Genomic DNA, 12500 nt, shown 5'->3' on the forward strand with positions numbered 1-12500 from the left:
TTTCAGCTGTGCACGACAAACCAGAGATGAACATAAACAGAAGTAAATCCAGACAGAAGTTTTTCAGTCCTATACAGAGGAGCCAGTTTTCATGCTCTTTCCACTGTTACTTTTTACAGACATGTAATTTGTGGTGTTTGGTTTGTCAGTCAGGAGCCTGCAGTTTCCTCCAGCAGTCAAATTTGTCATAACAATGTGTCCATAAATACATCAACAAAACAGTATATCGTCGCCCCTGTGGCATGGTCGATTCATTTGTAAGGAACCATTATAGTATATATTTAGGATGTGATAACATTGTTATACTGTAGATTGAGAAATGGCACTAAGGATGTTGAGTTACTAACTATGACCAGCACTGCAGTTGTATGTTTTAACACTCCCCTGTTCTGTTTTAATCTGACCACGAAGACCACCTGCTTCCTGCTCCCCTGGGCCAGAGAAGGACTATTTAAGTAGTATATAAGTAACTCTTTGTTTAATATTCTTTATACTCTCTAATATTTTTAGCTGTTTATGCATAGAGCAGACTGCCCACTGATATAACTTTCTGATGTAACTTAGTGATCTTCACTTAGACCAAATGTGGTAACTAGCCATAGTAAGATATTTCTTAGTACAAAGAGTACAATGTTTAGGTGATTTGTTGTTTGGAAATAATAAAGAATTAAGTCATACTGGCTTAAATGTGGGATTAAAGGTTATTGTATGAAAAAGCAATGAAAAAGTACAGATGAAAAAGGGTGAATATGGTTAATGTGCTCATCAACATGTGTCCTGGTTTACAACAGTTGCAAAAAGCTAATAAAAACCTCAAATGTAATAATGTTACACAATCTGAGGAGGATTTAATGTCTGACTCCGAAAAACCATAACTTGGATATTTGCTCAGTTATTAGGGCATAAACATATGATAGCTGGAGAGACAGAAGTGCAAAGTTTGGGCTTAGATCTTACTTCACCTATAGCTGTAAATAAAAGAAACATATGTTTGTGAATATGTTTTAAATTGTACACAGTATTTTTCTGAAGCTGTGTGTATTTAATTATTCAGTCTGCAATATCCCTGGATCAGCACCTTCTCACCACATGGTGGAGTCCTCAGAAACCACAGGGAAATAGCACACCTCTGGTCCTGAACAGATCAGTTACTTCACTGTCAACATCACTGTCAATGAGGAGGCTTAGACATGTAGGGTTTACTGACGGGGCGAGAGGGATCACTCATTGATACAATCTAAATTTCTTACATTTAACTAATATTTCCTGCTTGTTGTCCTCTGGATTTGAATGAAGACCTGGTTATTCTAAATGTTTTCTTTTGATCACTTATTACTTGGTCTGCCATTCATTTTATGATGGAAAGAAAGGGAGTGGACTTGACTTTGGTGTTGATCGTTGGAAATGGTCGCCCTTACTTTGTCAAGAGAGAAGTTCACCTTAACTATCCTTCAAGCCACTAACATTTAAGTCCTATATACTGTATATATATATATTACACTCGTCATTTTAACAACTATCAAAACATAGCTTGACCAAACTTTACACATACACTCCTAGAGCCCAAGTATCCCAAAATGTCTCTTGTGCTGCTTTAGGCAGAGACAGGAGTCGACTCAGAGGACTGCCCTCCACTGTTTAATGGCCCCAGAGGACAATATAAAACCCGGTATTTTCCCTCTGGTATTTCTTTGCACCTGCAAAAAAAAACTGTGTCTTTAAAAATCTCCACGTAAACTCTCCAGTTTCCAAAGACAGTCGATGAATAACACAGCAATCAAGAACATCACAGTGATCAAATTCAGAAAATCATTTAATTATAAATACATTTTGAAAATACATATTAAAAACATGAAAGTGCATTTTTTTTTCTCTGTTACACCGAGAAGACATTTTGAGAGGTGGGGTCTGTGTTGGATGGTATAATTATAAAAATGGATGTTCAGTTTGGCCAAGTGAACAGTTAATAATTCAAATATGATTTAATGATTGCCTATAATCAGTGACAATACGTTACTGATCTCTCTGGAGTTATGTATAATCCTCTAATGAAGGATGCAGCCTCAGTGTTTGACTTGATGAGGCTATAAAACGGAGGGGGTTGGGGGGTGGGGGGGGGGGGTCACAATCCACTGATCCGGGTCCAGGGTCTTTCCAGCTCGAGCAGTGTTTTTGTAACCCATGGTGACCGGGCAGGAGGGGGCGGGTCCAGGATGCTGAGGCTGCGGCTGATAGGCTGCTGGCCGCGGTGATGAGTGGGACGGGACCGCGCCAGCAGCAGTGAGAGGAGAAAAGAGAAGAAGCAGAGGAGGAGAAGAGAGGAAGAAGTTCAGCTGCACAACTCATCCTCTGCTGCAGCTCAGAAATCTGAAAGTGTGTGTGAGTGGAGGACTGAGCCGCCTGTTCTCCGTCTGTGAAGGTAAGTCTCCCTCTTCGTGTCAGAATAGACCACTTCTGATTGGATGATCTGATCCGCACGTGCAGGAATCTGTGAAACTTTTTCTTGAAACATGAGACTCTCTGTAAACTGCATACTTCTCTTTTTTGTCCCCTCTGCATGACTTGGAACTTAAACAGGAGGGATATTTTTTATATCATTTATCACTGTAATAAGTAGTTTGCTGTCATTTTATCTCCTGTTGTTGTTTAACAAACAAGAGTAACACCCATTTAAAGTGATCATGATCTAAACATGAGCTACTAAGGTTTCGTATTGTTGCTATGCACTATTTACCCAAATGCAGACGAGAGGGACAGTATTCTTATGTTATATGTGTCTGGATTTCCAGAAGAAGGAGGATTCCTCTGAGCTCTGTCCTTTTCTCACTCATTGAGGATATTTGGAACTGGGCCCTTCTGGTTTAACAGTAACTTGAAGACTGATTTGTAGTTTGCACTCATGCACATTAGGGAATACAGAAAGCACTGGCTTTGACTGAGAAACCCATAGATTCATCATTTGGGGATTTTGTATTATCGAGTTGACTGGACAGCCCTTTGCTGGATTTCACTGACTTATTGTTCTTGAATGTTTCTGTAGGAAGTAAGTGTATCTTCACTGGTTTTGTAAGAAGTATAGACCAGTCACAACACATATTCCGGAGAAGTGTTTTTTTCCATGAATAGGTTTGTTGAGGTGAGACATGATGTTTGTTCAGTGTGTGTTCATAAGTGGACTCTGGAATAGTTGGAATAGACAGTGAAATTCAAAAGGCCAAATCAAAGCAGCTCCTGCTGAACTTGTTCCTCTCAGGGGGAAATAACCAGATGTTTTCCCTGGAGGATCACAAGAGACGTCTAACGGTTTATTGAGTGTGTACACCAGGGGTGTTTTGTCAAGCCCCTTCGTTCAGCAGTTTGTTGGCTGTTACTATGACGTCAACTTGGAAAGCACCCCCCCCCCCCGTCCTCATCCTCCTTCTCCCTCCTCACACTACGGACCTGGAGGTCTCCTTACTTTCACCGTGATCCTCCCCTCATTTAACTCCAGGAACATTCCTCCCTGAGGGGTTTTGGTCTGTCCGTTGACACTTTCATGGTCTGCAATGAAATATCGATGTGGAGTTCACTTTCCTTCTCAGTTGTGCAGCCTTCAGGCAGAGATCAGTAGATAAGTGAGAGGGGCAGCACACACCCTGTGGAGGCCCACATTTGCTCTTCATTAGGCTGTCAGAAAGACAGAGGCAGGAATCCTTGTCTCTGCAACATAACGTCCATTCTCACCCAAATCACACTTCTTCTCTCCCTTATTGGCAGTCAAATGCAGTTTCACATTTTTTACTGAACCTCAAACTTATATTTGTGGTGTATGGAGGCCAGTGGAGTCTCTGGTAACCTTAGGATAGCCAAACCAAACTCTAGCTGCATGTGCAGGATTTTATAAAATAAAAAGTCTTAACTTTTTGACGAAGCTCTATGCATGCCAAATCCATGAACTGTTCAGTGGGAAATCAACTGAAATGTCAATAAAACAACTTTTGGTCTACCCCCAGATCCGGATCTGCAGTAAAGATTTAAAGGGTTCTATCCTGAAACCTTTCACATCTTTCCACCAAGAACATTGATAATTCTTCCTGTGGTTTTGTGTAATTGTGCTCATAGACAAACAAACAAACAAACAGAAAGGGGTGACAACATATCCTACTTGGTAGATGTATCATCAAGAATGCTGTTGAGTTCAGCATCCCAGTATACAGCTTGAAACAGCTCTGACAGTCATTTATCTCATCCTCTTCTTTTTAGATTCTCCTCCATCCTCCTGCATCATGCTGCACCTGGGTGCCTTGTTCTCTTTGCTGTACATGTGTGCGCTGTGCAATGCCCAGTCAGACTCTGGAACACCTGTGATCCAGCTCCGTCTCGCTGGGGAGAAGCGGAAACACTACGAGGGTCGGGTGGAGGTTTTCTACAAAGGAGAGTGGGGGACAGTGTGCGATGACGACTTCTCCATCTACACTGCCCACGTGGTGTGCAGAGAGCTGGGCTTCATTGACGCAGCGTCCTGGTCGCCCTCAGCCAAGTTTGGAAAAGGGGAAGGTAAGAAAAAGCTGAATATGTTGGTTTCCCAAAATTTGATGTAAAACCCATATTTTTTATCGAATCAAAAACCTTGAATTTCATCTCAAACCCACGTTCTTCAGCTGTTTAAGACCTTGAGATGAGGGTTAATGGTTGATTATTTCAGCAAACTGCCAATCAGCCAACCACACACAGTCAAACGCAGTATATCTCTACATACTGTTTCATATGTTCCATGGAAACATCTTTGAATGAGATACACGTTTCCTCCTGTCTGACTGCTAATAACCTGAGGCACTGGCACTGGTTTCCACATTAGAGGAGACGTGAGAGACGCCAATCAGTTCATGAAGTAGCAGCAGGGTTGGTTTGGGGGGGGGTCAAGACTGGAAACACTGGGTGTGTAAGCCAGACAAATACACACACATAATCAGAAAAACACTCATGAGACATAATCTCATCACTGTTAAAAAAACAAACCCTGATGACATTTCCAACTCTGTCAAAGCTGTAGCTGCTGGTGGTGTACATGTTTGAGTAAGTTGGTGTTAATTAAAACAGTGTCCCTCGTTAAAGGCACATTTTACCCCTGGGTCTCGGCCACATCCAGCCAGCCACTTCAACAGTGAAGTAATTAACTTGGCTGTTTACTTCCCAAAGCACCAGAGTCATTATTCAAGAATTACGTTTACGACCTAATAGGCTCCATGCATGTAATGTTGCATGCATATACCATTTTATGAGTAGCAGCAAAACAGTTTGATGCATATGTATGGCCTGTCTGTGCAGAGAGGAAAATGTTTGCACTCAATGCAATGTAGGAATGTAGAGATGGAGGCTTTTGGCGATGTGGTCAGGGTGTGACCCTCCAGCGTTCCTAAAGATTAAAGATGAATTTTCACTTAAAACGTGGACAGGAAATTTATGTGCCATTTTGAGGAAGGTTCCTCTTTATTCTGACAAATAGATTCAAATTAGTTTATTGGGGAATAATTTAGAGAGGAGGATTTGAGGCTGTGTGCATGTGTTTTTTTGTTGTTTGTAGAGACACATGGCTGTAAAAGGGATCAAGAGATTTTTCCCATCATCATGGGGACTGTTGAAAGAGACCATCACATGTTTTCAATTGAAAACATCACTACATAACAAGTACAAGGACATCTCCCCTTTGGATGCAGTGCTTTTCCTGCCTGGTTGTTAATCCCATTCCCAGCAGCCTTTGCACAGATTTAAATTGCAAACTCTGTTGATAACATCATTAATTCACATTTATTCAGATTCACTTAGGAACACTGTGCTATAGTTTTGAGTATAGGTTACGTGGTTGACTCAAAATGCCAATATAAGCTCAATTTGAAAATAAATGGCTCCCTACATGCTGTGCTCCCTGCAGTTTTCACTAGCTTGCAAATTATGTTTTTAACACAACAATCCAAAACAATTACAACTGGCTATTCTGAATGTTTGTTTAGCCAGGGGTGCACTGAGACCAGGCTGGCTCTCACGTGGACTCTCTGCAGTAAATCACCACCAGGAAACTTGGCTTCTATCCTATTAAAAAATGTTCCAGAGGTAATAATCAGCTGCCAGGAGGAGGCTACGTGACCGTATAACATCCAGTCACTCTCTTGGTATGATCAGGATGTTCCTCTGCAGCGTGTTGAGACTGTCAGAGGAGCGATCCGTAGGTGGTTCCCATGGCCACAGTTGCTGGGGTTTCCGTGCTTCAGCAGGCTGATTCGGAACGGGCAGCTGGACGGCAGATGATCCGCTTCAGCCATGACAACATTCTTTGGCCAGGTTTTGGCTGAAAAAATGCGTCAGGTTATGTGGAGACGTCTCCACGTGAGTAGGTCTACTGTCTCTGTGACGAGGCTTCAGTGGAAACACGGCTTAAGACGGTCAAGGTGCAATATTGAAAGCACTCTTTCATTTGACTTTTCTAATGAAGAAATCCTCTGTCAGGGAAAGGGATTGTGTCAACATGTTGTGGAGAGTGCAGCATCAGCCCTACCATAACAAGGATGTCACTCACATTGTAATATAAAATACACAACCTTAAACACAGAATGTCACATTTTATTCTCACCTTGTGTTTTTGTCTGCGTTTGTGTGATTGCCTGTTCGTTAGTAGGATTACGTAAAAACAACTCAACCGATTTCCTATAAGATTTGTGTAGGACATGACTCATGGAAGAATCCAGTAAATTCAGATCAGGGGGTGGATCTAGGAATGCATTTCATTGCTCATTTAATTTGACCTACAGGAAAAAGTCCAAAGATTATAAGATTACATGAGACCAAACCCCTCACAGTTAATATAAGAGTAAACATCCTCAAAACTTGTTGAGTCTTCTACCAGAAACCCTTCATCTTCATCAGAGTACGTGTCAGTTCACATATAACTCTGCTCCTCTTCGCCCTAGGCCGTATCTGGCTCGACAACGTGCACTGCACTGGTGGAGAGAAGAGTCTGGCTCAGTGTGAGTCCAACGGCTTTGGAGTGTCTGACTGCAAACATTCGGAGGATGTCGGGGTGGTGTGCAATCAAAAGCGCATTCCAGGCTACAAGTTCATCCGGAACCAGGCCCATGGTGACGAGGTGGGTTCGCATTGAGAAACACACTTACGTCTAAACAATCAAACCTGCACGTGTAGGTCCATGTCACACTTATCTAACACCATGGTGGGATCCCTTACATCCAGCTACCACCTACATTCACACATGGTTCAAGTACACACATGCAACCTGAACAGATGTTCGCAATAAAAGAAGAAGAGGACAGGCTCGGGATGAAAGAAAATCCGTATCATAGTGCACCATTCCGAAGGGCTTCAAGTCCAATGTACTCTTCAAATCCTGCCAACTTTCCAGACTGAATATGTCTGTTGTCTTGTCTAACTACAAGTTAATTTCAAACCAGTGGTTACTTTTATCAGACTGCACCATTAAAACTTCACTGTCTTGGCCTGCTCAGACTAGTAATGTCCAATTACAACTAAGTAGCTTCAACGGTAACAGTTACTCACAAACTGTAACACAAATATAAAAATACAGTTTAGGTGACCAAACAATATATAAAACTTACTGTAGGTGTTTATATGTATACTGCATAGAAATAAACGTGTCAGTGTTAGTAGCATTGATACAATTTAGAATGAGTGTGGAAATATTCCATATATATATACTATCTGTTATTTGCTCCTTTACTCCAATGGTGACTGGGAGAATGTTTACTAATTTGAGGTATATATTTTTTTTTTTATCAAATTTAATTTAAATATTCTTGTTTTTATCGTTATTAAAGAGTATTGTACGCAAGAGCCAGGTCTGACGTATCGACAATATTCTTATACTGCTAGTGCTCTGGTAATACAGTTTATTAGAAAGGTAACTTTATTTTGTTAGTTAAGCAGCTAAAAAGTTACAACTGACAGTTATGTAGGCATAAATATTTACTAACATTAGTGTCTCCATATGATCTAGTATATTTGCAATTTATTTCAATGTGGTTAACACTTCTTGTAAAGTTCTTATTAACCAAAATTAATAAGAACTTTTGAACAGCTGCTGGAACTGGCTCCAGTATTTTATGATCTTTATGGTGAAATGGATACAACCAGTAACGAAAATGTCCTTATGGATATTTAATCAGTCTGTCTGGAGAAGACGTGCAGGTAGTCACATCTGCAGTGACATCAGGCCGGTGACATAGTCAGCGAATAGCGTTGAGCTGTCCGCACCACCATTTCCACTGATGACTTTGCCAGGCTGGTATTCGTCTATCACCGGCCCTCGGCAGACCCCGGCCCACTCTGCAGCCATGACTCAGAGAGGGGGAAGACCATCCTGTCTCGGAACGCCTCTGTGCCGGATGGAAAGTCAGCGTGGGTCTGTGACTGGGAGACAGAGGGAGAAAGGACGATAGCTGCATTCCTTCAGCTTGTCTGAGAACAAGTCATTGGAAACACACTGCCACAGAGGGCTTCTCTATTAAAACCAGACTGACACTGATGAAGCAACATTTCTTTGGCAGCTAACAAAACAGTCGATGTTGATTTTTTTACTGCTTTGGTTTTACAGTTTTATTTTTATGTATACTAGATGTAGGGTGGTAGATTCTGCTGAATGACCCATCTCTCTACAACAGCCAGAACTGTGACTGTGTTTTCACTGGATTCATTTTAGCAACAAGCCAGAGGAGTTCACCTGAAATACTTGTGTAACTTTCTAGCTGAGTCATGGCAATGAAAGCACCACTGAGACCTTTTCAGGATTTTTATTTTCCAGGTCATGTCCATAAGCAGCACCCTCTTGTTCCTTGTATTTAGGGTCTCTGGGGAGTTACTTAACTCCAGTCCCCCACCCTTTAAATATTTCCATGGTCTGGTTGAAGCCATTCACCTTTAACCATGCATGGGCTGACGTCAGCGGGCGGCTCTGTTCCTACAATCTGTTTATTCACAGCATGAATCGAGATGCTGTGCTGAACCTGAAAAGTTAACACCCTAACCATGAGTGTACTATAGTCTAAGTAACGGTAAAAAGTGAAAGAGTGAAGCAGTCAGTGTCCTCATGAATGTGAATTATTTTAAACCTTCAGAAAACTGATGCATGAAGAAGTTTCCAGCACATCTTCCCAAATTGAACTTGTATTGTCAGTGATTTGTTGATTCATTTTGATATGATATACGTGAATTTTGTCGATAACATTGGAATTGCAATTTGAATTATATGTAAAGTAGGTATTCTTTAAGTATTTCTGGGTCAAAAAATAGCTTCAGACTGTAATGATCTTGTTTTTGTGAGGGATACATCATGAGACAATTTCACAGTGTATGGGAAGGAGTGAAGATAAGACCATAACAACTCACTCTTGCAAGTTGAGCTTTGACCACAAATGATAGTCTGTTGAAAACATCAGTCTGTCATTAATGAAAATGGCAGCTTCCGCTGGCACAACTTGCACGTCTCAAATTGTAGCCGAGTCAATCAAAGATGTGTTGTATTGGCACAAGTAAAACAGTCGTAGGGCGTTAGCAGAAAATCTAAGTCATATTGCTGAAAGTGTTTATCTCACACAGTCCAAATCCGAGCGGTCATTTAACCTCTGTAATGTCCATGCATATCTCAGTCTGCTACTGATCTGACCAGATTCCTCCTGCTCTCACCATGACAACCTGTCTGTGCTGGTTACGGAACGCTTTTTAACACCACAGAACTTACATTCCTCCGTGACTGAATCATTACCATGGATAATCTTGATTATTTCAAAAAGCTTCAATGCTTTAGCAACACTGCCTGGAATCTATGTATTCATATATGAAGGGGAGTTTGTCTTTGGGAAAATTTAGCACAGTTGCTTTATTTATTATGTGTTTGTGCATAGCAGAGGCCTGAGTCTCTGAGTAAATAGGGAGACTTGCATTTGACATCAGAACCAGACACTGGGATGACAGGAAGCTTGTTTATCCGTCAGCAGGGACTGTTTAATGAACTCAGCTGTGTTGTGCTGCTGTTTATAACAGAACAGCTTGCTGTATGTGTCACGATGTTGAGAGGATCGAGGCTGGATACGTCTCCTTTATTAGAAGATGTCTGAAAGTTCAAGTATCTCGATGTTAGATGTTTATGTGAGAGTATACTGTGTCATTTGAGCATAATTATAGCTTCATGGTTAAGTTTGATTAGAGCTGTTCCACCGTGTTTGTTACTGTGTGGCATTGCTGTGTACTTGTGTAATCGTTGCATTTCACATTGTCCCCTGAAGAAGAGAGATTTACAGTGGGAACTCACATAATCACTAGCCAATGCAGATAAATTTAGCATTGTTCAATTAAAGAGATCTCCCGCTGCTGCTGTCAGAACCTCGTACATCATCACAAGCACGTGACAATACTTGATGAGTTCATCTTCAGTCTTCCTCCTGAAGGGTAGAGAAAACATCTGCACCAAAAGCAGCTGCAGTTGCGCGCCAGACCATTAAGCGTGTTTACTTCCACCAAACACTTGGATCTTAAATCAACACAAAGACGTCAGACGCCACTTGGAACAACAGAATGCAGCGGTTAAAAGGCTTTTGATTCTTTGCACGCCAAAGGCTGCACATCTCTGTGAGGCGCGACGGTGTCCCCTTACAAGAATTTCAGTGCCTCACATTCTGTGCTATACAGCAAAAAAAAAAGAAACTGGAGACAAAGCGGGTTAGCCTCCTGCAGGATGTATGCGAGAGGCTCGCGAGGAGGAGTCTGATCGAAGGGAGAAAAGGTTGGTGCGTGTCAGGAGACAGGAGCCAGTTGCTCTCTCTTGTGGATAGAAAAGTAGATGGATCCGCCACATGTTCAACAGCTGGATCCCTCTGGCCTCAGCCCTCCTCTCGACTGCACAGAGCCAAAAGTCCTGACCTTTATTGTCAGTAGGTGTGAATTATAGTATAAGCACTGCACATACTGTCTTCGTCAAAACTAAATAGAGATATGACACAAAAAGAGATTTTTTTAGTTAAGCTAATGGTGCCCTGGCCCTTATCTGAATCTGATTGGCCCCTAAAGTGCCCCTGTGTTGTCAGTAGTCACTCACTAACTATGCTAACAATAAATATTACAATTTGTTCTCTAAGCTTTTTTGAAGTACACAACTTGCTTAAACAAGGAACAAATTCCAAATCATGAATTGTTCATGGATGTCGGACATATAAATGGCCCCTCTATGGCCCATAATTTAGGAAAACCCTAGATCCGCCACTGCTCAGAGAGAAAATCTACTATATCGTTGCTTTGTTACTCTTTAACTGTTTTAATTGTTGTGACATAAGTTCAATTTCCATTTAACTTTTTGGAAAATATACTTTGGGAAGTTCGTCCCTAGAGTTCACGTCTGTCTGTGACGTTACCACAAGCTAGCTTAGCATTGCATAAAAACTGGTACAACTTGCCTGGCTTTGTCCAACTGTAATATCTGTATTCCAGCATCTCTAAGGCTTACATTAACTCATTATATCTTATGAATTTGATCCCTTAAGTGTAAAAACAGCAACTTGTGGTTTTATGGAGGTTTATGTTATGGATTATCGGCAGTGAGCTATTCATCTGGCAAACTCACAGTGACAAGAGCCCAAGGAGGAACTGTCTTCCAACAAGAAAACCTTGGGCAGGTAAGCCCCTGTGAAACTCCTCACTGTTGCTTTTACATTTTTCTGTTATAGATTCTTAGCAAACAAGATGAAGCCTTTTGAATAAAGAGCTTTAGAGGTGCTGGTCAGGGATTGTTTAACCCTTGAATGGAGCCAGGCTGATTCTCTAGTTGTAATCTGAACTAACCATCCATTGGCTCTGGCTTCTTATTTAAAGGAAATACAGAGAGTTGTATTGATTGTCACATCAAAAATTCAGCAAGAAAAAAAATGTTAGAATATTTCAGATCCTGGAAATCATCACCGTATATGTGATGCTTTAAACTGCTCTTATTTGATTAATTATCTAATCAAGGTCATGCTGTTAATTTGCAAACATATTTCAGTCATGATGTAATGATCATTAAATTATTCTGAGTATGTGTCTAGTCTTCCTGTTGTAATGATTCTTTTTAATTTCTATGATGGGAGCAGTGCATTCTAATAGATTTTCCAGATGTAAATCATCTCACACACACACACACACACACACACAGCACTTCGTCAGTCAGGCAGACTGGGGGCCGGTGAGGCAGAAGTTAGGCTGTGAAAGTCATTTCAAAGAGCCTCACTGTGGTCTTGCTTTTCATCTAAACTGTGGCGTGATTACCATTCATCCCTGCCCAGCTTTGCAGGGTGGGGCGTCGAGTGGATGGGGGTCTGTGGTCACGTGTAGACAAACGTGCAGCCGGGCGGTAAAGCTGAGTAAAACGGAAAAGAAATGCTCAGTAGTGGAAGCATTAGTCAGACACTGGCTAGACCACAGTCTAATGTTCACACATGTACATTGTGAGGGGGGGGGGGGGGGTT

General features: G+C 41.4%; 1 protein-coding gene across 1 annotated transcript in view; it reads left to right on the forward strand.

Moving 5' to 3' along the window:
- The first annotated feature begins 2329 nt into the window (after positions 1-2329).
- loxl2a (lysyl oxidase-like 2a) overlaps positions 2330-12500 on the forward strand; it is a 30732-nt gene continuing 20561 nt past the window's right edge. Inside the window, exons 1-3 of the mRNA XM_061069704.1 lie at positions 2330-2419; positions 4243-4536; positions 6945-7120. Of these exons, the coding sequence (XP_060925687.1) occupies positions 4266-4536; positions 6945-7120 (447 nt within the window). The 5' untranslated portion in view covers positions 2330-2419; positions 4243-4265. The remainder of the gene's footprint in view (positions 2420-4242; positions 4537-6944; positions 7121-12500) is intronic.

The sequence above is a fragment of the Limanda limanda genome, chromosome 4, assembly GCF_963576545.1.
Source record: "Limanda limanda chromosome 4, fLimLim1.1, whole genome shotgun sequence".
Taxonomy (NCBI): domain Eukaryota; kingdom Metazoa; phylum Chordata; class Actinopteri; order Pleuronectiformes; family Pleuronectidae; genus Limanda; species Limanda limanda.